General features: G+C 49.5%; 1 protein-coding gene across 3 annotated transcripts; it reads right to left on the bottom strand.

Moving 5' to 3' along the window:
• Positions 1-3,322: 3,322 nt before the first annotated feature.
• THAP4 (THAP domain containing 4) lies at positions 3,323-27,670 on the bottom strand. Of its 3 annotated transcripts, XM_030496119.1 has the most exons (6): positions 27,511-27,670; positions 25,500-26,656; positions 12,688-12,847; positions 9,831-9,940; positions 4,243-4,346; positions 3,323-3,650 (listed from the first exon to the last, which is right to left on the bottom strand). In XM_030496119.1, exons 1-6 carry the CDS (start codon positions 27,585-27,587, stop codon positions 3,531-3,533), a joined length of 1,728 nt encoding a protein of 575 aa, XP_030351979.1. In that variant the 5' UTR covers positions 27,588-27,670; the 3' UTR covers positions 3,323-3,530. The 3 variants fall into 3 exon arrangements, with proteins under 3 accessions (XP_030351979.1, XP_030351978.1, XP_030351981.1); XM_030496118.1 differs by lacking the exon at positions 4,243-4,346 and having other exon boundaries at positions 27,511-27,666; XM_030496121.1 differs by lacking the exons at positions 25,500-26,656; positions 27,511-27,670 and adding an exon at positions 21,142-21,254.
• Between the last annotated feature and the right edge of the window lie 267 nt (positions 27,671-27,937).

Below are 27,937 nucleotides of genomic sequence, written 5' to 3' on the forward strand. Positions count from 1 at the left end.
GGGCACTTCGTACGTATGAATAAATACTTACCCTTGTATTCAAATTGTATGCTTTGAATCGAGCCTCTCGCCTCAGCCGGCATGGGCCAGGCATGAATTTTTGTAACACAAGCCCTGGGTGAGGACCCTCACTGTCACACACAGGCACCAAATGCCTTTAGGCTGGTGCATCCCACCTCCCTGGCTCAGGTTGCAACAGGCTCATGGGGCAATGCATTAAACAAGTAAAAAGGGTCCAAAGGAAAAGTCAGTGGTGCGATCACGTCCTTTAGCTTGCTTTCCAGCCAGAGCATGTGAGTTAGCATGGACCATCTATGCAATGAGTTCTGCAGTCCTACATCCAGCTCTGAGGCCTCCAACACAAGAGGGATGTGGAGCTGCTCGAGTGGGTCCAGAGGAGGCCACGAAGATGCTGTGAGGGCTGGAGCAGCTCTGCTCTGGAGACCGGCTGAGAGAGCTGGGCTTGTTCAGCCTGGAGAAGAGAAGGCTCCTTAAGGGGAGACCTTAGAGCAGCTTCCAGTGCCTAAAGGGGCTACAGGAAATCTGAAGAGGGGCTTTTTGCAAGGGCCTGTAGTGACAGGACAAGGAGGAATGGCTTTTAGCTGACAGAGGAGAGATTTACATTGGACATCAGGAAAAGAATTCCCTGTGAGGGTGCCGAGACACTGGCACAGGGTGCCCAGAGAAGCTGTGGCTGCCCCATCCCTGGCAGTGTTCAAGGCCAGGTTGGACGGGGCTTGGAGCAACCTGCTCTAGTGGAAGGTGTCCCTGCCCATGGCAGGGGGTTGGAACTGGATGAACTCTGAGGTCCCTTCCAACCAAAACCATTCTCTATGATTCTGGTTTCCTTAAACAAGAGCAAACAGCTGAGACACTTCCCTGGGAGAACAGATGCCACTAATAAGGCAGTAAATAAAATCCATGTGCAATGCTTTACAGTTCAGTTGTAATTAACTCTGCACTGCCAAAAGAACTGAAGCCATAACTGCACATTAATTACACATTAATGTGAGCGTTCATCCTCTCTCGGCTGGCTAGCTCTCTGGAGACCATGGCTTTTATTTCACTTTTGCATATGCCAAAACCACCGTGGCCCAGTGGGACCTGTGTGGAGCCAGAACACTGGGGCAGTTCCTGCTGCTCCTCCTAAAAGCCCAGCTAAATCCCAGCAAGGCTGAAAGCGAATTCTGGCAAGTTAACATCCATTTGCAACAGCAGGAGGAGCGAGGTAAGAGCATGAAGGACTCCTGCTGCTCTCCAGAGACTGTGCCCACACACACGGCCCATACCACAGGCCAAATTCAACCCAATTGATGTTCGGGAATGCTTTTTGCTGCCAAACCTGCCAGCACCACAGAGCCACGCTGGGATCAGTCCCTTGCTCTGGGTCTCTCCCAGCAGTGTCCCTGGCTCTGTGGGAGCCCCCGCTCCTGCCGGGGCTCAGCTCAGTCCTCCCAGAAGCCATCAGGGTGCTGCCCTGGTGTGGCGGCTGCTGCTGCTGCGGGTGCTGGAGGAGGAACCTTGCCGCAGAGCAAGGAGAACGCCTCAGTCCCTGGTGGGAAGGCATTCAAATGACCTGGCAAGGGAGAACACATGCCCTGGTCTGCCAGGGTAAGGGGTTCCCTCTTGCATCTTCCCCCCAATGCCCCAAATGCATTGTTGGGTCCTGTTTCTCCAAGGAATTGCCAGAAAGGATGCCTCCTTCCATTCCAAGGGCTGTTCCTGAAGCAATGCCTCTTGCCTGCCGGACATCTGTTACTGATATTCAGCCACGTTTGTGTTCCTTCACTCCACTGCCATCCATTATAAATGGCCAGGGTGGATTAGTGGGGCTCAGTTACACGTGAGAAATTCCATCAAGGGGCTGGAGTACAATGAAGAAGCAGCAGATCAGAGCCTTAAACACCAATTGCCTGGTGAGGATCCATTACAGATTCAGCCTCTCAATCCCTCCCCAGCCCTGGCATAGGCTGACCCCCGGCACAGGGTGGCTCTTGTGGGGACATGAGCCGACGCCACCCTGCAATACAGCCACAGCTCCAGAGTGGGTTACAAGGTGCTGTAAAGGGGGGATTTTGCTGAAAGCCCTGCAAGGGTTGGGTCTTCCTCTGGGTACCAGAAAACTGCTCGCAAACGTCCTGCCTCCTGCTCCCCTGAGTGCTGGGGAAGGACAGAAAGGACCACCTCGATGCCTGGCATGGCCTGGGACCTCCAATGAGAGGATTCTGCTCAGAGGCAGAGCCTTCGTGGACTACCAAAGAGCCACCTTCCCCCGCCAGCATTTTCCAGTTGAAATCTCCATGAGTGTTTAGTCTTTGCCTCTTTCTCTGGGGCCCAGAAGGCACTGAGAGGCTGTGGTCCCCCCCGAGCAGCCTCACCCCATGCTCGGCTGCCCTTGCTGTGGCAGACGTGGTCCCCAAAACTCTTGACACCAACGTTTCGGCCTGCTCCCTAGGAAGCGGAGTCTGAAAGGTGGCAGGCAGGTGTGGGCAGCAGCTCAGCCCCAATGCTGGGAGCTCCCCAGTCACCCGGTCCATGGGAGGGGTGGAGCAGGGCAGCAAGGAGGGCCTGGCACGTGCCCTCCACAGCTTAGGGGTGTGCAAGACCAGGAAAGGAGATGACAGTCTCCTCCAGATTCCCATCTCAGCCTCTTTCGTCACGCTGGCCTTCAGCAGAGCAGTCACTGGCCCCTTTGGGGATCTGCTTAGCACAGTCCCAGGGGACTCTCCCTTTCTCTTTCCCCTTCCAGGGGTGCATCCTCACAGGGATGAGCAAAGCGATATGGAAAAAAACAGTAATGGCCCCTCTCCTCCAGTTCCAACACTGACATTCCTCCCCCTCTACCCGTTCTTGAGACATATTCAAGAGTATCAGTATCATGGCAGGTTGGACGGGACCTTAAAAATGACCCAGTTCCAACCTCCCTGCCAGCAGCACCTTCTTCATGAAGCTAAGTAAAGTCTGGTCCTCTACTCCAGGATTGCCCCAGGTCCTTTCAAGTCAGCTGGACAGCACCATCAGGATTGGGTCCTGCAACAGTTCTCTCTGTCCCACAGCAAGACATGGGTACTCCCTCTGAATATTTAAGCCAAGTTTCATTAGGCAGGAGCTGGAGTTCTCAGGTTCTGTCCCTGCAGTGCAAATCCATTCCTGATCCTGCTGCTTCTGCAACTTAATTCAGGTTGCAGAAAAGGGTCCAGGAGGTTGGATCTGCAACCCAAAGCGTAATGAATGGGTATCAAAAAGCCCCTCTGCAACCACTGCCAGAGCAGAGGAGGGACACACACAGAACACTGTGCAATCACGCCCAAAGACACAGCTATAAAAATAAAAGCTTTTTTATTATTATTTTTTAATATACCATTACAGAAACATCTGAGTAACATTCTCAACAGCACAGGCAGCTCCGCAGCCCCGGGGTGAGCACAGGCAGCTCCGGGGTGTGCCATGCTGTGCTCCCAAGCTGCCGCTGCTCTCGGTGCACGACACTCCGCTCCTCACCCTCGCAGGGAGACGCGGCCCTCCTGGCATCAGGGTGTCACCTTTTTGTAGGTAATGTGGAGGTGCTGAGTCATGGGCTGCGTAGTGGTTGCCATTGAGACAGTTTGTTCGAGTTTCCCATCGGAATTGAGCCTGAATTTTCTGGTAATCTAAAAAGGGGGCAGGAAAAGGAAGAACAAAATCAAGCAAACAGCTTCCACAGGCTAATTTCTCACCAGTGCTTTCTACCTTCCCTTTGCCATCCTTGTGTTTGCTGTTAACACTCCACAGACAGAAGGATGTGTTCAATACAGCCACACAAGCTCCAGTGAAAGGTAGGCATTCCTAAAATATCCTGATGAGGCCAAATACTGGACATACCTACATATGCACCCTGATACTGTAATTAATCCAGAAGACCAGCATTAAGAAGTAACACCACTGCTGTACAAGGGTATTTAGACAAGATTTTCCTATTCTCTTCCCTAAGGAGCTGCTACTGGCCACTGCTGGAGACAGGATCCTGGGTTGGCTGGTCTGATTCAGCACATCAGTTCTTAATGATCCCTCTGTGTCTTGTAATGTATGAAATACCTTCTCTGCAGGCTGTAACAGAAAGGATAAGCCAGGATGTCTTGCAATATTTCCGAGAACTCCTGATGGCAATCTGTAATTAAAGCATGCTCATCAACCTACCCTCTCAACTAGACACCTTCTGGGGCTAGCAGTACTAGGTGAATCTTTCACCATGTGTACACTCACCTGCTCTACATGGGGCTTCTTGGCAAAGGAGATCCTGGCTATAGAGTGAGATGCTATAGACAGCTCTTGTCCATTCACCTCCCCTTCCTCCACCTCCACCAGACCTAGTGAAAACAAGGTCATATACACTATTAGGTTACAAAGGTTACTTAACAATGTCACAGTTATCAGGCTATCTAATAGACCACCACGCTCCCTGAAGAACAGCTTTATTTGACCTAGCACATACTGACAACTGCAAATCCATGCAGCCTCAGACAAGTAATGCTGCTTAGAAAAACCTAGTCAGACAGACTTACTCATAACATGTGGGCAAAGTATTGCATTGCAACTGGCAGTTTTCCCTTCAGCACCCGCTCCAGAGTTCTAGATGTAAATTCAAATGTCAACTGGGTTTTAACACTCTTTTGCTTACAATAATTTAGACATGGTTTCCATTCAGTCCCTGTGACGTGTGTAACAGGCACCAAGGCACTACATCCAGACAGTGGGAGATTCTCCCAGTATAGGAACTAAGAAGACTGCACTGAGGTTACTCTCAAAGATTCTTAAGGGAACAATAGGAGAGAAGCTTCCCTGCTACAGTGCTACAGAGGCTCTTGGTAGTGCCACAGTCTGAGCAGGGTCTCCAATAGGTAACCTGCTATATGGGTCACAACAAATAGTCCTGACTGGAGAGGCTGCAAAGGGGGTTTAAAACCACCACAGCCTCACCCTGCCAGGGCCACAGGCTCGACCCTGCACTGCAGAATCCAATATGGCAAGTGTCGACACTGGTAACAACAGTTTAAGTGGGATCTTCAATCTGTCCCTGCTTTGTAGGAGCAGCTGGACAAATATGGCATGATAAAAGGAGGACACAAACCAAGGCATGCACCTCTATTTCTACCCAGGGTACACTGTGGCCAACTCACAGAAGCAGTGGAAATGAAGCATCTTATCTGTACACGTCCCCCCTGCCTCCCCACAAAAAAAGACTAGGATGCTATGTAGGCATCAGGAATGTCATGGGCCACTTCTCACCTGTCATCATTAAGGCTTAGTCTTCAATTCTTGTTAGAATCATAGAATAGTAAGGGTTGGAAAGGACCTTAAGATCATCTAGTTCCAACCGCCCTGCCACGGGCAGGGACACCTTGCCCTAAACCATGTGGTCCAAGGCTCTGTTCAACCTGGCCTTGAACACCGCCAGGGATGGAGCATCCACAACCTCCCTGGGCAACCCATTCCAGTGCCTCACCACCCTCACTGTAAAGAACTTCTTCCTTATATCTAATCTAAACTTCCCCTGTTTAAGTTTGAACCCATTACCCCTTGTCCTACCACTACAGTCCCTAAGGAAGAGTCCCTCCCCAGCATCCTTATAGACCCCCTTCAGATACTGGAAGGCTGCTATGAGGTCTCCACGCAGCCTTCTCTTCTCCAGGCTGAACAGCCCCAACTCTCTCAGCCTGTCTTCATACGGGAGGTGCTCCAGCCCCCTTATCATCCTCGTGGCCCTCCTCTGGACTCGCTCCAACAGCTCCATGTCCTTTTTATGTTGAGGACACCAGAACTGTATGCAGTACTCCAAGTGAGGTCTCACGAGAGCAGAGTAGAAGGGCAGGATCACCTCCTTCGACCTGCTGGTCACACTTCTTTTGATGCAGCCCAGGATACGGTTGGCTTTCTGGACTGCAAGCGCACACTGCCGGCTCATGTTAAGCTTCTCGTCAACCAACACCCCCAAGTCCTTCTCTGCAGGGCTGCTCTGAATCTCTTCTCCGCCCAACCTGTAGCAGTGCCTGGGATTGCCCAGACCCACGTGTAGGACCTTACACTTGGCTTGGTTAAACTTCATAAGGTTGGCATCGGCCCACCTCACAAGCGTGTCCAGGTCCCTCTGGATGGCATCCCTTCCCTCCAGTGTATCAACCGAACCACACAGCTTGGTGTCGTCGGCAAACTTGCTGAGGGCGCACTCAATCCCACTGTCCATGTCGCCGACAAAGATGTTGAACAGGACCAGTCCCAACACCGATCCCTGAGGGACACCACTCGCTACAGGTTTCCAACTGGACATCGAGCCATTTACCACAACTCTTTGTGTGCGGCCATCGAGCCAGTTTTTTATCCACCGAATGGTCCACCTATCAAATTGATGTCTCTCCAATTTAGAGACAAGGATGTCGTGCGGGACAGTGTCGAACGCTTTGCACAAGTCCAGGTAGATGACATCAACTGCTCTGCCGCTGTCCATCAGTTCCGTGGCTCCATCATAGAAGGCCACCAAATTGGTCAGGCAGGATTTCCCCTTAGTGAAACCATGCTGGCTGTCACCAACCACCTCGTTGTTTTTCATGTGCCTTGGCATGTTTTCCAGCAGAAACTGTTCCAAGATTTTGCCAGGCACAGAGGTGAGGCTGACTGGTCTGTAGTTCCCTGGGTCTTCCACCTCCCCCTTCTTGAAAATGGGGGTTATATTACCCTTCTTCCAGTCATCGGGAACTTTACCTGACTGCCAGGATTTTTCGAATATGATGGACAGTGGTTTAGCAACTTCATTCGCCAGCTCCTTCAGGACCCGCGGATGGATTTCATCAGATCCCATGGACTTGTGCACGCTCAGGTTCTTAAGATGGTCTCGAACCTGATCCTCTCCTACAGTTGGCCTAAGGTCTTCATTCTCACAGTCCCTGCATTTGTTTTCCAAGACTTGGGTTGTGTGGTCAGAGCATTTGCTGGTGAAGATGGAGGCAAAGAAGTCATTAAGATCCTCAGCCTTCTCCAAATCCATGGTAGCCAGTTCTCCTGATAGCTTCCGGAGAGGGCCCACATTGTCCCTAGTCTGTCTTTTATTTGCTACGTATCTGTAGAATCCCTTCCTGTTATCTTTTACATCCCTCACCAAACTTAATTCTAGCTGGGCCTTAGCTTTCCTAACCTGGTCCCTAGCTTCCCGGGCAATGCTCCTATATTCTTCCCAGGCCGCCTGTCCTCGCTTCCACCTTCTATAAGCTTCTTCTTTCCCTCTAAGTTTCCTCAGCAGCTCCTTGTCCATCCATGGAGGTCTCCTGGCCCTCCTGCTGCACTTTCTTCTAGTCGGGATGCAACACTCTTGAGCACGTAGCAGGTGATCCTTGAATATCGACCAGCAGTCTTGGGCCCCCCTGCCCACTAGGACTGTATCCCATGAAACAGATGTCAGGATGGCTGAAGTCCCCCATGAGGACAAGGGCCTGCGAGCGTGAGGCTGCTCCTATCTGTCTGTAGAGCGCTTCATCCACAGAGTCCTCTTGATCAGGTGGCCTGTAACAGATCCCCACCGTAATGTCCCCCATTCCTGTTTTCCCTTTGATCCTGACCCACAAACACTCTGTTACCTCATCACCTGCCCCAGACAGAGTTCCATATTCGCTAGCCTATCACTGACATAGATAGCAACGCCCCCTCCCCGTCTGCCTGGCCTGTCTTTTCTAAACAGCCTGTAACCTTCCATTCTGACACTCCGGTCATAGGAGCCATCCCACCATGTTTCTGTGATACCAATGACATCATATTCCCGTAGCCTTGCACACATCTCTAATTCCTCTTGCTTGTTCCCCATACTACGGGCGTTTGTATAGAGGCACCTTAGCCGAGCTCCAAATGCAGCCGACTCAATGGCTGGGGCAGCTGGAACATCTCTACATCGCTCCGAGCACTTATTACAGGTGCTGGCAACTGACCAGGAATGTTGGGATGGATCAATGCTCCCCTCCCCCAACACATCTAGTTTAAAGCTTTCTTGACCAGCCTGGCAAGCCTCCTACCAAGACAGCTCTTCCCCTGCTTTGTCAGACCAGCTCCACCAGCCTCCAGTAGATCTGGCCTCCCAAATGAAGCCCCATGTTCTAAATAGCCAAACCCCTGACTATGGCACCACCGTTCTAACCATTTATTAACCTGCCAAACGCGCCTAGCTTTTTTAAGGTCCTCCCCTTTGTCCTGGAGAATCGATGAAAAAACTATCTGAGCTCCAGAGCCCCTAACCACCTCTCCCAGGGCTCCATAGTCCTTCTTAATGTTCTCCATTGGACCACTAGAAGGGGGTAATAGTCAGCAGGACTTACTAGAGCAGGCAGCCTCTCAGCAACATCCCTGATCCGAGCCCCTGGCAGGCAACACACCTCCCTCGAGACTGGATCAGGCTGGCAGATGGGTGCCTCTGTGCCTTTCAAAGTAGAGTCCCCTACTACTATGACCCTCTGCTTTTTCCTGGAGGCACCAGTAGTGATCCTCTTCACTGGTGCATCAGCAGGATGCTCATTAGGGGTGGTGGGTGCTTTCTCATTAGCCCCCTGCAGAACTGCGAAGCGGTTCTGGGCGGGGACATCAGATTTAGGAGAAAGCCCTTTGTTGTTAATTGTCCTCTTCCTCCTTGTTTTGTTCGTTTTTCTCGTGACTAATTCCCAGCTTCCTGGGTTGCTGCCCTCCTTCTTTCCTATGTGAGCAATGCTGGACGTTTGCGGCCCCTGCACAGTTTGGGCCTGGAGCAAGCAGCCCAGCTTCCTCTCAGCTTCCCTGGCACCTTTTCGCTGTCCAACAGCCTCCCGCAGCTCAGCCACCTGCTGCAGGAGGACCTCCACCAGGGCGCACCGAGCGCAGCCCTGTCCATTGCGCACCCTCGCCTCAAGAGACCAGTCGAGGCACTCTCTACACTCCGAGGTCTGCGCCGCAGCCTCCCCTCTCATCGGCTCTGTCTGGGTGCCTACGCTGGCCACCGCCGGGGCAGAGCTCCCAGAGCGGGCCCTGCTCCTGAGGCGAGTGCTCACCATCCCGCTCGCTACCCGCTCGCCCTGCCTGCGCGAACTGCTGCGCGAACTGCCGCGCCACGCCCTGACTGCCGCGCCACGCCCTGTTTGCCCGCCCTGGTTGCTCGCGCTCCCTGGGCTGGGTTTTTCCCCACTGAGGGCTGGTGCCGTCACTCCTGGCGCCGCCCCCTGTGAGTCAGCTGCTCGCGTCAGCTGAGCTGCCGGCTCCTGCGCAAGTCCTGTCGAGGACTTGAGGCTCCCTCGGTCGCTCTTGCCGCTCCGAACTGAGGCTCCGAGACGCTGTGCTTCCCCCCGCTCCGGGGTTAAAGGCGTCCTCTCTGGAAATACTCACCTCGGCAATTCTAGGATGCTATGCAGGCATCAGGAATGTCACGGGCCACTTCTCACCTGTCATCATTAAGGCTAAGTCTTCAATTCTTGTTAGAAGCAGGGGTTCATTTGGTTTACAAAGCTATGTCTGCAAATACCAACATATAACTTGAGGAAAAGATACTCCTCAAGTCTCCTGCAAGCATGGTATTTCAATTTGCCTGTCCTTGCCTTGGTGTTTCCTGTCACAGAAAGCTTGAAAGCTAGTGTCTAGGCAAAGCCACAGAGCCAGCCCTAGAAAGGCAGTGCTTTTGACACGAGCTCATTCATTAATTTGTTTTCACTGGGGGTTCAGTTTGGAAAAAGAGAAATAAATGAAAAAGACTAAAAATTAAATGAAACTGTGAGAGGTACAATAATTTTCTGGACAAGTGATGACAGGATAAGGACCTCTTCTTCCCCCCAGTATGGATACTAGGTGTGTACCTGTGTTCTGAGCACTGATGAAGGCCACCTTATTAGTGTCAGGTTTGAGGCGGATGAATCCACATTCTCGGTGCATGGGCTTCCTGGTGTCCGGATGGAAGGCATTGAACCTGGGGGGAAATCGGAATACAAAAGCTGCTGTTTGTTGCACTGAAAATAGTGTTTGGCCTAATTTCATCTCAGAAGCAATGGTATTGCATTTAACCACATGATTGCCTGCAGGATTATTGGAAGAGTAAATGACTGACAATGCTTCACGGCTGGGAGATGTAAATGTGTAAAAATATGGTTATTTTACAGGCACAGCCATTCCTTAGGGGCTGGAGTTATTCAAGTTCAAGCTTCAGATTTTTCACAGCTCCTGGGTCTTTAAGAGCTAGCTGAGAAACTCCCTCAGGAAGTCAGACATTTCACAGATGCTGAAGCCATACTCTGTCTCAAATACTTCCTTTTCTCAAATAAATATCTGGAATTACAATATCATCTTTATTTAGCTTTTAAACCTGGCAAGTTGGTTGGGGTTTTTTTGTGCATTCCTTGCTGCAGGCAGTAACAGAGCAGACTGACTTCTCTCATCACCCCCTTCAAAAAGAAAAAGCTCAGCTCAGATTCTTATTTGTTCTTCATGAGGCTTTATAGTTGGATGTTTAATCACCCACACTGCATGTGACTATATATATATATCATACAATGTTCATATATTACATTAGCGCTACACCATTCCTGAGCCTACACAGGTAACCAAATTAAAGCTAAACAGCTGTAAACAGCAGCTTAAACACAACAGCAAGCTAGGTATCTATATAATGCAGCAGACTATCCTGCTGGTGTTTCTAGACTAATCTTTTCACACCGCTTTTCACAGAGTTTCCCACTTTGCATCCTTCTGTAGGAAAGGAGACAGAGGTAACCTCAGAGCTGCCAAATCTGCAGAACTCCCTCATGTGACAGCAGTTTCCACCCATGCCTCTGCTGTGCAACTGGGAATTGCCTACTGGAAACAGCCAACACCAGTCACCTTGTGTGCTGTGACCCACCCTGGGACTGTAGGTATGTAGCTGCCAGTCCCATGGTAACAGGGCAAGTGTGCAAGAAGAGCTTGGCCAACGGGCTTGTCCAGGTGCTGGCATGGGGCAAGCTGGAGCAGTTAGTTATTAAAGCTGAAAAGTCCAAAGCAAGTATCTCCTTTGTGAAGTAAATGTAATGAATCACGCAGAGGTAACATTTCCTAGACCACCAGCAGCCCAGGAACAGCACATGGCACCCCTACACTTAGTACAAGAAACCTGTGGGTTTCCTGGCGACAAGGAAGGGGAAGCTCAGCTACGGCATGCAGTTAAGGAGCAGTTTGGGTGCCTTTCAACTGCTTCTGGCTCCCCAGTGTTCTCTGGGCACAAATACACAAATTATTCCTCCTCTTTGGCTTTGTCTCTATATATAGGATGTCTCTTTTTAAACCATGTGGTTATAGGAAGAACCAGGAATGACTTCTGCCAGTGGTGCAGGGCTGCATCTGCGCTGAAGGACTGTCCTAGCATCTCAGCCTCTGTGCTCTGCAGCTAGTGAAGCCACATGCCCTACAGAGTTGTGCCTCATGATGGGATTATCTAGAATCAAAGGAGGAACAAAAATCAGCCTTCTTATAGTGCTTGAAGTACTCAAGAGACATATGGACTGTCTCGCAACAGTCAAAAAAAACTTGACTCAGGTCAGCAAATGTTCAGAAATTGGAGAGAGATATGTAGATAGAGCATGACTGTCACAGCTTTGTTTCTTTTGGAAACTGGATTAAAAATGCCACATGCTGAGCACTGCCCTAGTGAACGGTACACACCAGGAACACAGAGCATCTTTCACACAGCACTGGCATCTTGTAATTGTTCCTTTCTCTGGTCTTCAAAGCAACAAACTTTCTAACTCACCCTCTCAAAAAAGTATTGGAGCAGCACCAAATATTTAGCAGTCACTTCACTTCCTCTAGATTTCCTTTTTTCTCAGAACAACTTCTTGCAACCAAGGACGTTAAGCTATCTGCCTCCTATCCCTTGGAGTCTGTCAAACATTTTAATTTTTTCCAGTTTTCACAGTGGTGAAGACTGAGGACCATAGTTTAAAATGGACAAACTTTACAGCCATGCCGTAGCTCCTTCATTTATTTTATCTCTAAGTGGGAGTTTCACAAAGCACAACGATAGCAGTTGTTCATGCTACTACCCAAAGATCCGTTTTTAATTAGACAGCTACTGCCAGCAAGAAGAATGGTGAGTTTTTTTCTGGCCATGGAGACAGTACATCTTTTGGCTAACATATGCACCCAGTGCACACTACGTTAAAGTGGAAGAATCACTGTTCTTTCAAAGGCAGGTATGGAATTTGCACAAACAATAGTGATGTCCATGCTGGGGTCATTCTTGGTACCCTAAGTTACTCTCACTATTCTACGTTATGGTCACATTCGCAGCACCCTGAGGCACTTCTCACTATGTAACTCTCAAGAGCTGTACACTGCACCATGCTCAGAGTCCTGATCCTGTGCACGTGTCCTGCACGAGTTCACAGTGTGAACTCACTTTTGAAAACCTCTGTGGAAGTGCACTTGTACTCTTAGGCGAGTGAATCTTCAGTGACTGTGGGTGTGCAGCTCTGGTATGTTGCAATAGCATGCCAGTTAATCACAAGTTTTAAAGGAGAACAAAAGTCAGACCATACAGTCACATATTACATCATCTCATTTGGTAGGTGAAAATCTGTTTACTTCGCCACTGGAAAACGAACACAACCAGCAAATCTCACTGGAGTCATGCCTGCTCTGCTCCAAAAGCTGCTGCTGCCAACAAAGATAAACCTCTAGACTTACGAGAAGTTGAGCATGGGCTGCCCCACGTGAGAGATGTGCACTTCTTCCAGGTACTGGAAGGGCTTCATTGTAGGGAAGGTGCCGTCTCCTGGGGGGTCTGAGAGCCATGTGCCTAGCATCCAGGACAGAGGTTCCATCACAGGATTCAGCTGCGGAGTCTCTGGGGGGAGGAGAAGAATGAAGAAAGAAATTGAGGGATCTGTGCTCTGCAGCTTGCTGTGAGCTGCCTATAGCTGGGTGGAGGTGAGCACAAAACACCTCAGGAACGGTCCAACGCAGCAGCGGTGCTTTTCTCTAGAGCGGTGTCAGCTCCAAGGTGCAAGGGGAGATGGGGAACAACGAACAGTCACACAAAGAAGGTGTGTTTTCAAACCTGCTCTTGGCCTTACATAGAGCACTCTTTCAGGTGGTCCATTACTGCCTCCTCTCTGTTAGCCTGATCTGACGAGAAAGCCCCCTCCCATCTATACACAAGGAAGACAACTGAAATAGCAACATAAAAAATTATCACTAAATGATAATTAAATCTCTAATGCTCTGGCCTGATTCTTCCCAAGCACCAAGTATGTACTGTTCTTGTTTGTTTCAGAGACCAAGGAAATGAGTCTTCACTTCAGAGGAAAAAGAAAATCAGGCTGCATACATCTTCAAGATCAAAGTTTGGCTGTAGTTTTTCTGAAGAAGTTAACAATGACCCGCACTGGTACAGAGACACAGGGATCACTCAGGATTTGTTCTCCTTATAGCCTCTGGACTAAGGCTAAGTTTTAAAAAGACTATGGAGCCTGCAAGTTAAAGCATAAATGGAAGAGAAAGCTACTTCCCTTTGTCATTGCTGTTGTTAGAAGCAACCAAGGTCTGTTTCACAGTTAAAACTTCTTTAACAAATCATTTTAGAAGGTGGGAGTTGAAGGGGGTTGTTTTCCCCACCTAGTGATATCATTTAATACAAGAACAAGCTACCCATCCAGCTGACCTAAAACGCACAGATTCAGCTGCAGGGAGAAGTTACCACCTGAAGAGGTGATGCTGTGGGTAAAAATTTGCTCGATCAGTCTGAGTTTCACTGTGCTCAGTCCCAAACACCAAGCTAAAAAGACTGAGCAAGAAGGAAGAACAGAGTGTACGCATCTGGAATGCCAAAGGAGGGGGAAGAGGATAAGAGAGAAGGTCTCCCAGGTAAGAGAGACACTTTTGTTATTCATCTTCCCACAGACAGCAGGTTTCGGAAACCAGCTGGCATGTCAGCAGGATGCAGCCAATTACTCTTCTTTATCTTCAAGTATTTTACAACTGAAGCAACATGAGAAAACACGACAGCTCCCTATGAAATCAGTGATAAAAATCTATGGCATCAGAGTCAGCCTTTGCAAGGACCATCCTGCCAGCCTGTGCATTTACCACCAGCTTACCAAGGTGTGCAGAAGAGGTGCCTACAAGCCGCACAGCAGTGCTGGTGTACAGGACAGTAGTTCATTGTACTTACCTCCCACCTGTACTGTGAGCAATCAAAGCATCACAACATTATTTTCTGGTGTAGCAAAGGCCCTAACACAGTGATGACTGATAACAAAAGTCCAAAATTATTGCTACATGAAACCACATAGTTCTACACTGCTTCTGGAGAACCAGTTTCCCTTTCTACTGTCATGTTGAGAGCATGTAGTTTTGCGAGTAAGGAGAGTATCGCTACCCCATCCAACTTGTATTTGTCTTTCACTTGCTACTGCATACACTGCATTTCTTTCCAGGCTTTTTTCAGGCTCACAGGGCACCGTGGAAGGGAAGAGCAAAGCTCTGGAAAGGCCAGAAGACGCTGCAGCCTGGGCTGCTGCTGCCCCCTCCTGGGTCAAGAGGTGGCAATAAATCCTAGAAGCAGGATGTTTTCTGTTACCAGAGTGCTTGTAATATGGCACTTAATTTTCTTCTGCTTACCAACATTCCAACATTTCAGGAAAAAGCATCAAAAACGACAGGTGAAAGAACTGGCTTTAACTGTTTCCACTCTTTAGACCTGGTTGTAGTCAAGTCTAAACAGAAGTCAACTGATTATTTCCAGCACCCACAGCTTGACTCCATTGCCTTGCTGTGCAGCCTGGCTAGAGGGGCAGCCTCGTCTCAATTCCAAAGAGCTGGACTTATAGCCAGCTGCAAAAGGAAGACGTAACTGTATATCCTTAAGTCTATGGCATCTGGGCAAACAATATGGCCAAGCAACCATTATTACCTGATAGCAGTGAAGCCAACATGAGATTTTTACCTCTTAAGTCACTTGGGTCTTAAGAGCTGAGAGCAACAGAAATGCTGATGGGAAAAGGGACCAGAGACTTGGTGAAGTGCAGAAGAGAAAACACATCCTGATCACATCCTATGCAGTGCTCTTACCTTCAGTATTGGTCTCTGACTAGGGGATTATAACACTTTTTCCCCCTGGCAGCCTCCTGTTCCAGAGGGCTGAGCTGAGTGGAAAAGCAAGAGTGGGGAGGCAGACAAGAGAGAGGCTAGTTGAGTCCATCAGGAAAGAAGTTATTTGAAAAGATATTTGTTTCTTATGTCATGGTTGAGGTAGGTAAATGCAAGACTACTGAAGCAACAAAAAGTAGAGTTTAAAGAAGAATATATCTTTGTCTGCAGAGCTGCTTTGTTTCAAACAACAGGTTTATAGATGCAGTCACTGTCAAGAGGAATTTCACTGATGAAGGAGCATGTACTTCCCTTTTTACAGATCTAAACATCCGGCACATCACTTTTACAAACAACTCACTACTATGGCTTAAAAAGTAAGTGTATGACAATAGCAAGAATACAAACCACACCTGAGAATTTTCAGTGCAAGAGACATTGGCCACTATCATATATGTTTAAAGCTTCAGACTCAGATGGGGTCCTCTTAATGCTGATTCTCTTGTATCCACCTGCAGAGTATTTCTTTTATCTAATACTAAATCTGGACCTAACATCTTTAGACCTCCGATACTCTATGAAACCCAACTGAAATCAGCCACAACACTCACAAGTTGCAACAGCTTGGGAGACAAAAACCACATCAAGCACATAAGCAACCTCATCACCTAGACCTCTTTTCTTTGGGAAGCCACTCCTGCCAAAAACTGCTGTGCCCAGGACCGAGGCATGCCAGTCAGCTCTGTTTCACCATCTGACCCTACTTCATCCCTCCGAACTCACGGATGAACTGTTTCCACATCTTTCTCATTCACGGATGGGTTAGAAGTCAAATCCCTCCCTGCACTAGTCACTAACAAAGTCAGACTGTGACCAGCTGTCCGCACTTTGCAGCAGGAGACAGCGCGCTCTTCCTGCCACGAGATAAACCAGGCAAAGCTGGCTGGGCAACCCCCTCAGGCCATGTCTACACGGGCTTCAGCCAGCGTGGCTCTCAAGAGGGATCCCTGGTGCAAAAATCTACACTAGCACAAATTCCTACGCAGCTTTATCACCAAAACTGTGGCATGAGCAGCCAGCTGGTTGCTAACAAGGCAGCTAGGGCTGCATCAAAAGGAGTGTGACTAGCAGGTAGATGGAGGGGATTCTTCCCCTCTGCTCTCATGAGGCATTCCCCCCGCAGTCCCGTCTACAGCTCTGGGGCCCCAACACAAGAGGGACGTGGAGCTGCTCGAGTGAGTCCAGAGGAGGCCACAAAAATGCTCCGAGGGCTGGAGCAGCTCTGCTCTGGAGACAGGCTGAGAGAGCTGGGCTTGTTCAGCCTGGAGAAGAGAAGGCTTTGCGGAGACCTTAGAGCAGCTTCCAGTGCCTAAAGGGGCTGACAAGAAATCTGGAAAGACTATTAACAAGGGCGTGTGGTGACAGGACAAGGGGGAATGGCTTTGAGCTGACAGAGGGGAGATTAACTATTAGGAAGAAGTTCTTCCCTGTGAGGGTGCTGAGACACTGGCACAGGTTGCCCAGAGAAGCTATGGCTGTCCCATCCCTGGCAGTGTTCAAGGCCAGGTTGGACGGGGCTTGGAGCAACCTGCTCTAGCAGAAGGTGTCCCTGCCCGTGGCAGAAGAGTGGGAATTAGATCTTTAGGGTCCCTTCCAACCCAAACCATTCTATGCTTTCCCCTAAGCTGCAGGAATCTTAAGCAAAAAAAAACCCAAACAAAAACAAAACCAACCAAAAACCAACCCCCCCAACCAAAAAAAAAAACCAAATTCACAGCATCTTCTCAGTCTTCAAAGTGCTGGGTCTACAGCAGCAGCTGGGCAGCCTCCTGCAGTCCTTTCTTCAGTGTCACTGGATTTAAATCATCATTAAGGTTCTGGCAGTTCAGGAGCAGCATTGTTCAGTGTACTTATGACATATTTAAGTACAAAAGGTGGTTTGTACTCTGCTGCCCTGCCCTGAGTGTTGCACCCATTTATGCACTTTGCTGATGCTCCCCCCAGTAAACCAGTGCAGCACTCCTAGCAGCGACATGCACTAGCTCCATCTCTTCTCTAAAAACTGGGAATGTGGTTATAGTCACAAATTTTCACCTTGCTGCCTATCTTAGGAACTAATTTCATGACCAAGCACTACTGTGCTATTGCCTCTGTTTCTAATCTCTGTGGTAAGCCAGTTATGATACGACAGAAATGCCAGTCATGAAACTAATCTGGAATGTGTACTCAGCATGGCCATCACCTCTGTACTTCGGCAGTCACCTGTTGGGAACTATTACTAATTACACCTTGTGCCTTTTCTCCTTGGAGAGCCAACTTATAGGGGAGACAGCTTTATTTCTTCTTTCCTTCCCTCCTTCCTCCAGACGTCTTCATTCTCCTCTAGCCTGATGACAATAGCATTTGAGAACTTTAAAGATTTTGGATATCCTTTGAATACCCTTGAAACCAACCTGCTCCTTTTGCTAGGAACCAGAACGTTGCTGAACACGGTTTGGGTCCTGTTTAAGGTTAAACAACTATTTAAGAATACCACTCAGAGATCTTCCCCAAGGCTGGAGAGTTATGAGTGGCAGGGTGTGTGGGATACTATGGGCAAGGACCGAGGACAGTGGGCACCTCCACTGCTTTGGGAGTTCATCCTCGAGCAAGTGCAGAATCCAGGAAAACTAGTAATACATTTGGAAAGAGCATGCTGTCATCCTGGCAGTTCCAGAGAAACAAATCACTGCAACCTGCTGGGGCCTGGTCCAAGAAGAAATGGACATAAAAATCATCACAGTTATTGAAGGAGATTGGAAGCAAGGCCATCACAAGAACAGGAGGAAGAGGTGGAACAAGAGGTAACCTCTGGATCCCTGTCCCTGAGTCAGCTGCGGGATGATCCAAAAGGATTTCAGCATCACCCAGGTGAGCACATTATCACCTGGCTACTCCAATGCTGGGATAATGGAGCTAGTAGTTCTGAACTAGTAGGAAGCCAAGCAGCTGAGATCACTTGCTCGGGAAGAGAGAATTGACAAGGAGACTGGCAGAGGGACTCGACCCTCAGTCTCTGAAGGTGACTCCTGTCAGCCATGAAGGCAAGACTTCAAGGAAGATGTTATATGTTGTCCAGTCAAGTGGAATGCAAGAGACAATCAGGTTTACTGGACTGTGTGAATCAGATGGACTGGCACATCAGTCCCACAGGAGTATAAGGCTCTAGGAGACACCAGTGCACAGTGCACCCTGATGCCATCAAGCTGTCAAGGGGTAGAACCCGTTTGTATTTCTGGAGTGACAGGAGGATCCCAAGAGCTGACTGTACTGGAGGCTGACATCAGCCTGACTGGGAATGAGCAGGAAAAGCACCCCACTGTGACTGATCCAGAGGCTCCATGCATCCTTGGCATAGACTACCTCAAGAGAGGGTATTTAAAGGACCCAAAAGGGTATAGATGGGCTTTTGGTATCGCTGCCTTGGAAGCAGAGGAAATTAAGCAGCTGTCCACCTTGCCCAGTCTCTCAGAGGATCCTTCTGTTGTGGGGTTGCGGAAGGTCGAAGAACAACAAGTGCCAATCACGACCACAGCAGTGCACTGGCGGCAATATCGCACCAACCAAGACTCCTTGATTCCCACCCCTAAGCTGATCCGCAGACTGGAGAGCCAAGGAGTGATCAGCAGGACCCGCTCACCCTTTAATAGCCCCATATGGCCAGTGCAAAAGTCTAATGGAGAGTGGAGATTAACAGTAGACTATCGTGGCCTGAACGAAGTCACACCACCATTGAGTGCTGCCGTACCAGACATGCTAGAACGTCAATATGAACTGGAGTCAAAGGCAGCCAAGTGGTATGCCACAATTGACATTGCCAATGCGTTTTTCTCAATCCCTTTGGCAGCAGAATGCAGGCCACAGTTTGCTTTCACTTGGAGGGGCGTCCAGTACACTTGGAACCGACTGCCCCAGGGGTGGAAACACAGCCCCACCATCTGCCATGGATTGATCCAGACTGCACTGGAACAGGGGCAAGCTCCAGAACACCTGCAATACATTGATGACATCATCGTGTGGGGTGATACAGCGGAAGAAGTTTTTGAGAAAGGGAGGAAGATAATCCAAATCCTGCTGAAGGCCGGTTTTGCCATAAAACGGAGTAAGGTCAAGGGACCTGCACAGGAGATTCAATTTTTGGGAATAAAATGGCAAGATGGATGTCACCAGATCCCCACAGACGTGATCAACAAGATAACAGCAATGTCTCCACCAACTAACAAGAAAGAAACACAAGCTTTCTTAGGTGTTGTGGGGTTCTGGAGAATGCACATCCCAAATTACAGTCTGATTGTAAGCCCTCTCTACCACGTGACCCGGAAGAAGAATGATTTCAAATGGGGCCCTGAGCAGCAACAAGCCTTTGAACAAATTAAGCGAGAAATAGTTCATGCAGTAGCCCTGGGACCAGTCCGGGCTGGGCCAGATGTGAAAAATGTGCTCTATACCGCAGCTGGGGAGAATGGTCCTACCCGGAGCCTCTGGCAGAAAGCTCCAGGGGAGACTCGAGGTCGACCCCTTGGCTTTTGGAGTTGGGGATATAAAGGATCCGAGGCCAGCTATACTCCCACTGAAAAAGAGATACTGGCAGCCTATGAAGGGGTTCGAGCTGCCTCAGAAGTGATTGGAACTGAAGCACAGCTCCTCCTGGCACCCTGGTTTCCCGTTCTGGGCTGGATGTTCAAAAGGAAGGTCTCTTCTACATATCATGCAACTGAAGCTACATGGAGTAAAGAGGTCACACTGACCACACAACAAGCTCAAGTAGAAAATCCCAGTCGTCCAGGAATCTTGAAGCAACCATGGACTGTCCAGAAGGCAAAGATTTCAGAACATTACGGAAATCAGAGGAGGAGGTGACACATGCTGAGGAGGCCCTACTGTACAACAAACTACCAGAAAGTGAGAAGCAATATTCCTTTTTCACTGACGGGTCCTGCCATATTGTGGGAAAGCATTGGAGATGGAAAGAGTCCCCTGTGACAAGTTGTAGAAACTGCTGAAGGAGAAAGCAAATAGAGTCAGTTTGCAGAGGTGAAAGCCATCCAGCCGGCCTTGGACATTGCTGAACGAGAAGAACAGCCAGTACTTTATCTCTATACTGACTCATGGATGGTGGCAAATGCCCTGTGGGGGTGGTTGCAGCAATGGAAGCAGAGCAACTGGCAACGCAGAGGTAAACCCATCGGGGCTGCTGCATTGTGGCAAGATACCGCTGCCCGGGTGCAGAACGCAGTGGTGAAGCGCTACATGCTTACGATGGTGAACCCTCAGCTGTCCCTACCCCAGACAAGGCAGGAAAAAAAAGTCACTATCAGCACCTGCCATCTCAGAATAAAATCACTTTTCTTCCAAAACCTAGCTCCAAGTTACTATTCAGCTGCCAGGTTAGCAGTGCCTGCCCTGGCAGAAGCAATCTTTCTGACAGCACATCTCTGCAATCCATTGTAACTGTTTCATTTTCAAGCTGAACAGGACAGGGACCCATTGCTGTTCAAGTCGTGCTCAAACAAAAGTACAGCATCTTGCATCCTTGTACCACCCTACTTCTCACTGCATCGAGGAACAGGATTTTGCTGCTTATCTTCTGCAACACAAATGAAAACCTACTGCCACCTTGATGGAAACCACCACCTCAGGCCCCACAGACCAGGCATCAGAAACCCATCTTGGCATACCACCCGTCATTTAATGTTCGAGTCTTCCTGCTTGTCCCCAAAGTTCAACTATGATTCATTCATATGTAAAGGGTATAAATAACCCCATTTCTAAGCTGGCTTTCTACAAATACTTCCAGACAAATCTAAGCTGGAAGGAAATACGATTTCCTACAGATTCCAAGCAAAATCCTAACCGTTTTTCATGTGGACTCCTTTTGCAAACTCTCCTGCCTTTAATATGACCTTCACGAAAGCAGACATGCAGTGCTAAAGTCCACATATGCTCAAACAGCTGAATTCTAACAGCTTTACCTCTGATAAAACCAGACACTTCAATCTCATTGAATCATACCTGTGTTTGCTCCACTGCCAGCCATAGTTCACGGGGTTATTTTCCTATTGCTTGGTCTAGCTCTCTAACCACCTTTGCTCACCAGCAAGTGCTTTGCGCAGGGTTGGTAAGATGGCTATGAGGGAAGTGAGCTCATGATTAGGTAGGACAAGTTATCCCAGTGCCTGCTGGGAGATGTAGTTTTACAAAAGGACCAAACTTGAGCACATGAAGACAAGGTGATCTTGTGAAAGGAGCATCTCGGATCTCCTGTATCTGCTAGCGCTGGGGGAGTATGACACAGCAGAGCTGCAAAAACTTCCAAGCAGAACAAGATGGTCAGTTAGTACTTGTGTATCAGTACAAGGCTGTTAGTCTCCCCTTCCCCAGGACACTGGATCCATATTTGCTCGCTGGCTCTACCCAGTTTCCCCCAGTGCACCCTATTGTTCTCCAGAAGACGCAACTAACCTCATTCTGTCTGGTGCACTGTGCCTAACCGCATTCCTCTGCTGGAAGTACTCCTCAACCTGTGGTCCATGGACCTCAGAAGCGGCCCACAAAACAGCATGAAACATTTTCCTACCAAACAAGCAAGCAAATGCAAAGTTTAGATGGAAAAGATCACTGTGGCAGCTGTGCAGGAAAGAGCCCAGGACTTCCCCTAAAACCAGTTAGTCTATTTCCCTGTTAAGACAGGTTGGGCAACAACGCTTGAGCGCTTCATAGGATCATTTAGGTTGGAAAACACCCATTGTGACAGAGCAGACTGTGAGCCAAACTCACCCAGACTGAGTCACCAATCCTCAAGTGTGGCTGGCAGGGACTGCACATGCAGCACTTTTGCAGAAACCTGCTCTTTCCAGCCGGCTGTAGCTTGGATACAGCCAGCAGAAATTAACTTGTCTCACTGGAAGAAAACACCAGCTGAGAACTAGTACCAGAACGAAGATCTGCTTAACGGGTGTGGGCCTAAAGCTCACTTTTCTGCTTGTGATTTTATGGAAGAGGTTGAACATCAGGCAACAGCAAAGAGAGGTCCCGCAGCACATGGAGTTGGGATGCAGACACGTAACAACCTGCACTGTCACTCCAGTCGGTTACTGGGCTTACACTCCCCATCCCCAAGGCACTGCCCTTAGAATTAGAAAACATGCAGGCTCAGGTTCACAGCTAATAGCATCACCTCAACTACACATCAGATGATTTAGGACAGCTGAAATGGAGCTACCAAAGACTATAATTATTATTAACCTAGTATGTCAGCTGGCTGTATCTGTATGAATACCAAAAAGCCTTTCTTCAATTCAGCTTTGTATTAGAATAAAACTTAGTGTTTAGGCATAAACAAGGCTCTGCCCAGCAGCAGTCAGCTGCACTTAATCAGGTGTCCCTGCCCACTGCAGGGCATTGGAACTAGATGATCTTAAGGTCATTTCCAACACTAACTATTCTATGATTCTATGATTTTGATTGCCATAAATTATTACTTTGAGCACACAAAAAGCATTACAAGGCAAAGAGTACCAAGATTAAGCTTAAAAGAATAAAAAAGTAAGAAGCCAGCCGCTTGCCAACAAACCCTTTAAAAAAGTCACCAGCCAAAGGGTTCCATAAGAACTGCCCATCATTGGCAGAACAGGTAATGAGTTGGTCAATTCATTTCTAAAAAATATAGTTTTCCCTTAGAAAACGTATATGTCATAGAATCATACAATCATAGAATAGTAAGGGTTGGAAAGGACCTTAAGATCATCTAGTTCCAACCCCTCTGCCATGGGCAGGGACACCTTGCCCTAAACCACGTGGTCCAAGGCTCTGTCCAACCTGGCCTTGAACACCGCCAGGGATGGAGCATCCACAACCTCCCTGGGCAACCCATTCCAGTGCCTCACCACCCTCACTGTAAAGAACTTCTTCCTTATATCTAATCTAAACTTCCCCTGTTTAAGTTTGAACCCATTACCCCTTGTCCTACCACTACAGTCCCTAAGGAAGAGTCCCTCCCCAGCATCCTTACAGACCCCCTTCAGATACTGGAAGGCTGCTATGAGGTCTCCACGCAGCCTTCTCTTCTCCAGGCTGAACAGCCCCAACTCTCTCAGCCTGCCTTCATAGGGGAGGTGCTCCAGCCCCCTTATCATCCTCGTGGCCCTCCTCTGGACTCGCTCCAACAGCTCCATGTCCTTTTTATGTTGAGGACACCAGAACTGTACGCAGTACTCCAAGTGAGGTCTCACGAGAGCAGAGTAGAGGGGCAGGATCACCTCCTTTGACCTGCTGGTCACGCTGCTTTTGATGCAGCCCAGGATACGGTTGGCTTTCTGGGCTGCAAGCACACACTGAAGCTGGCTCATGTTAAGCTTCTCGTCAACCACCACCCCCAAGTCCTTCTCTGCAGGGCTGCTCTGAATCTCCTCTCTGCCAACCTGTAGCAGTGCCTGGGATTGCCCTGACCCAGGTGTAGGACCTTACACTTGGCTTGGTTAAACTTCATAAGGTTGGCATTGGCCCACCTCACAAGCGTGTCCAGGTCCCTCTGGATGGCATCCCTTCCCTCCAGCGTATCAACCGAACCACACAGCTTGGTGTCGTCGGCAAACTTGCTGAGGGTGCACTCAATCCCACTGTCCATGTCGCCGACAAAGATGTTGAACAGGACCGGTCCCAACACCGATCCCTGAGGGACACCACTCGTTACAGGTTTCCAATTGGACATCGAGCCATTTACCACAACTCTTTGTGTGCGGCCATCGAGCCAGTTTTTGATCCACCGAATGGTCCACCTATCAAATTGATGTCTCTCCAATTTAGAGACAAGGATGTCGTGCGGGACAGTGTCGAACGCTTTGCACAAGTCCAGGTAGATGACGTCAACTGCTCTGCCGCTGTCCATCAGTTCCGTGGCTCCATCATAGAAGGCCACCAAATTGGTCAGGCAGGATTTCCCCTTAGTGAAGCCGTGTTGGCTGTCACCAACCACCTCGTTGTTTTTCATGTGCCTTAGCATGTTTTCCAGGAGAAACTGTTCCAAGATTTTGCCAGGCACAGAGGTGAGGCTGACTGGTCTGTAGTTCCCTGGCATTCTTATGTTCTTTAGAAGATGTTCTTAATATTCAATTCTCACGTTCTCAAAGACATATGTATAAGAACATCCATCTCAGGAAAGAAAAGAAAAATCATAATGCTTTCTGGAATAAAGAAGAGCATCCTTCAGGACACTATTTTTGCAATGAGTGTCTCACTGAAGGTACTCCAACAAAGCTAGACACCCTTTTTCATATATATGTGTGTGTGTGTACATGAGAACTACAATTATGGAACCCTAAAATTGTATTTAGTTCTTTTCTTTGTTTAGAAGAAGCCACGAGGTTTCTCCTCCTAAAGAAAAGGACGAGGGATAGCTAACCATCCATGTGCGACAACTTTTCCAAGAAAGCCTCAAGTCACGCACCCTTCACAAGGCAAACCAACATTTTCCCAGCAGCCACACAAGCACCAAACATCATTAGATGGTCCTAAGCTCTTCTGCCGAATTGCAGCTTGCAACTAGAGTCATTGTATAGCAGTTTTATCTGCTGTATATTACAGCATTCTTTTTCCTGCAAGAGAAAGGGTTATGGCCCGACTTGACCTCTCCGTAACAACCTTTCTACAGGACCTTGTCCCTCACTGAGTTCCCCAGCATTTTCAGGTGTCTTTTGGTTTTAACTGATAGAGAAGTCATTCTCCATCTCTTCCCACTTTACTCTCCGTTTCCTGATAACTTCTGCCTTACGAGGAAGGAAATGATCAAATCAAACACAGACATTCAGTCAGAAAAAGTGACATTACTGTGTTACCATTACATTGTCATATTTGATACCTACCACCTCTCCAAGATTTCCTATCTCCCAAGTACTAAGTGCAGAGTATGAAATCTAAGATCAGAAGCACTTCTTACATCACTGGAAAAGGCTCCAGCAGCTTTCTCAGGTAACTGCTGCCCAAGACAACTCATTTACACACCAAAGAAATCCACAGGCACACTCCAAAGGAAGGCAAATCCCAACAGGTGCTATTGAGTCACAAACAAGTTAAAACAACCCAGGAAGAAAACAAAATCATCACAAGAGTTGTCTGCAACACCATGACCCAACTTACCATTCCAAACAAGGAGTTGCCCTCAGAAACTTCTGGGATATAAGGAATAGCTCATCTGCCCAAAACCCTAATTCTTTCACCAGTATCTGTTGGTCTAACACAAGCTACTACTTCTCCTTTCAAAAATGTACCTTTCTCCTACCTTCTACCCATCACGTCTTTACAACCTCTAACTTCAACAGCCTCTTATTGCTAAGAAAATGGTGCCTCAACACAAAGCCCCTGGGAATACTGACCACAGTCCTGGGATAGCAGGCTGTTCAAGTAAGGGAAACTGATCCTCTTCAGCTCATCTAGCTTCTCTTTCAGCTTCCTGACTTGACTGTCAGAGCGACTGACCCTCTGCCTCAAAAGTTTCAACTCTCCGTTCTTCTTTTCTACCTGCTCCCGCAAGCAGCACACCTGACTTTTGCTCTGCCTGGAGGAGAAACAGTACGAGTGGAGGGAGTCGATGAGTTTGCAAGCTCCCGAGGCCGACATGATGACCTCATTGATTGACATGGGGTTGGCATCTGTGTCACCCTTCCGCCCCACCACAGCCTCAGCAGCGGGCTGAGGGGTGAGGTCTGCTGGGGACGCCGACAAACCCTGCGAAGGTTTCTGAGGGGTGGCGGTGAGGGATGAAGTAGGGGAGCCTTCCACTACAGCCTTATTGTGCCCCATGAGATGGCTGCTGCAGCTTGGTTCCACGTCTCTCTTTGGCCTTTTCCTTTCTAGCTGCTCTTTAGGGAAAGACGGCCTCTCTCTGGCATGTTTAGAGGAAAAGCTGTATGAATGAAGGGAGCCGATGAACTTGCAAGCACCAGAGGCGGGAGGAGTGAAGTCGTCGACCGACACACCACTTCTGTCTGCTATCCAGCTCCCCGTCCAGGTGGCTTTCAGACAGTCCTCCACAGAAGATCTCTCAGGCTTTTTCTGAGGGCCAGGCTTTGCAACCAAATTATCACCTAACGTCCTTCTCCGAGGGCTGTCCAGCTGGCTGTGGAGGTTTTCTTCCTCCTCAGACATCGATTCGATTTCCGCTTGCAACGATGCCTCCTCCATCTCCTTTGTCCCTTGCATCACCATGAAGTCCTGGCCAGAAGACGAGGTCCTTTGAACTACCTCACAGCCTCCTTCCCTTGGGTCTTCTCCATCCTGCAGTGGCACCTGGCTCGCTATTTTTCTTCTGTTCCTGACATAATCCAGGTTGTCGTGTTTTTTCTCCGCAAGCTGGAAGATCGTAGGGACAGCAGTGGGCTTCAGCAACCGGTGCTGATCTTCCAGCCGCTTCGAGAAACTGTCTTTGGTGAAATGCTCGCTGCAAAGAAATGAATACTTGGTGGGAGTCCAGTTGTCCCTCTGAACAGCTTTTAGCCACTGAATCAGACGCTTTGAATCCTTCAGAGGGAATCTAAAAAAACCCAAACAGACAAAACCCGTGTAAAAATAAGTTGCATTTTAGCAATCAGAAGGGTTGGTACTCTTAGGTTTAGGAAACTTTCGTGAAAGCTGTATTTTAACAGGTTACGCTCATTAGTTCGTTTCGGGCCAAAGCACTTGATATTGGTTTCCCTCCATTAACAGCTCCACAAACAGCACAGAACAAGTGTTGTTTCCCTTTTCATCAGCAACCGACCCATTACTCAGCTGTTCCATCTGCCCTACGACAAACACAGCAGCCTGTCCGCAAGGAACGAGGATGCGGTGAACACTCAAACACGCCAGCTCAGACAGCACGCTGTCCACTCACCGCCTCAGTGACCCTGTCCATGCTTATGCCGGGTACATTTAACAACGTGTAAGAATACCTGGACTGAATAAAAAGACCCCGAGCAGTTGAATGAGGTGCCTTTTCCTAACAGGCTCGCACCATTCGCCTGAGATAATGACCTTCCCTGGGGGACTCACCGCTGGCAGCATCCCCAGCGAGGCCCCCGGTGCGGGCAGCCGCGGGGGGACAGAGAGGCCTCAGCGGGAGCCTGGGCCCAGGCCCTGCGGCAGCGAGGGCAGCTCGCCGCTGCCAACCGCCGCTAAGGAGCCCAAAACCGGTCCCCGGCGCTGCAGGAAACAAAGGGCGGCCGCTGCCGCTCGGGGCCCGGAGGTGCCGGCAGGGCCGGGCGGGCACGGCGGGGGAAGCGCCGCGAGGGCACGCAGCCGCCCCGAGTCCCGGCCGGAGCGGAGCCGGGAAGTCAGGGAGACGCGGCCACGGCACCTGCGGAGGGCCGGGTGCGGCGGGGCTGAAGCGGGCCGGGCGGCCGCCCTTACCTGTGGAAGGAGACGGCGCCCCGGTGCGCCTTCCCCTGCCGGTTGGAGCAGTTGGCAGCGGCGCAGCAGATCACCATCTCCGGCCGCCGCCGGCCGGGCCCGCCCCGGCCCCCGCCCGCCGGCCCGGGCCGCCGCCAGCCGTACAGCAAGATGGCGGATCCAGGTCACCCCGGCCGCCCCTCCGCCTTTGGGGAAGGGGTTTCTGTACGGCACTAGCGTCAACCAAGATGGCGGCCGCCACACGGCCGCCGCCATTTTGGCCGAAGCGCTGCCGTACAGCGCCGATGCTGTAGGGCGGGTGGGGAAGGGGAGGGGGAATGAGTGGGATATAGGGGGTCGCTCCCGGCGCCACTCGCTTGCCTCCTCGGCGCTGCAGGGCGTCCGCCTCCCGACGAGCCGCTCGGTCTGCGGCAGCCGAGCCGTCAAA

This window comes from Strigops habroptila, chromosome 8 (genome assembly GCF_004027225.2).
Source record: "Strigops habroptila isolate Jane chromosome 8, bStrHab1.2.pri, whole genome shotgun sequence".
Classification (NCBI taxonomy): domain Eukaryota; kingdom Metazoa; phylum Chordata; class Aves; order Psittaciformes; family Psittacidae; genus Strigops; species Strigops habroptila.

Excerpts from the sequence above, each read along its gene's own strand:
- THAP4 (XM_030496118.1), bottom strand. The coding sequence starts at position 27,587 with ATGGTGATCTGCTGCGCCGCTGCCAACTGCTCCAACCGGCAGGGGAAG. Across the intron at positions 26,657-27,510 it reads GGCGCCGTCTCCTTCCACAG|ATTCCCTCTGAAGGATTCAA; the intron begins GTAAGGGCGGCC and ends GGGTTTTTTTAG. Across the intron at positions 12,848-25,499 it reads CCTGCTATCCCAGGACTGTG|AGACTCCGCAGCTGAATCCT; the intron begins GTCAGTATTCCC and ends TCCTCCCCCCAG.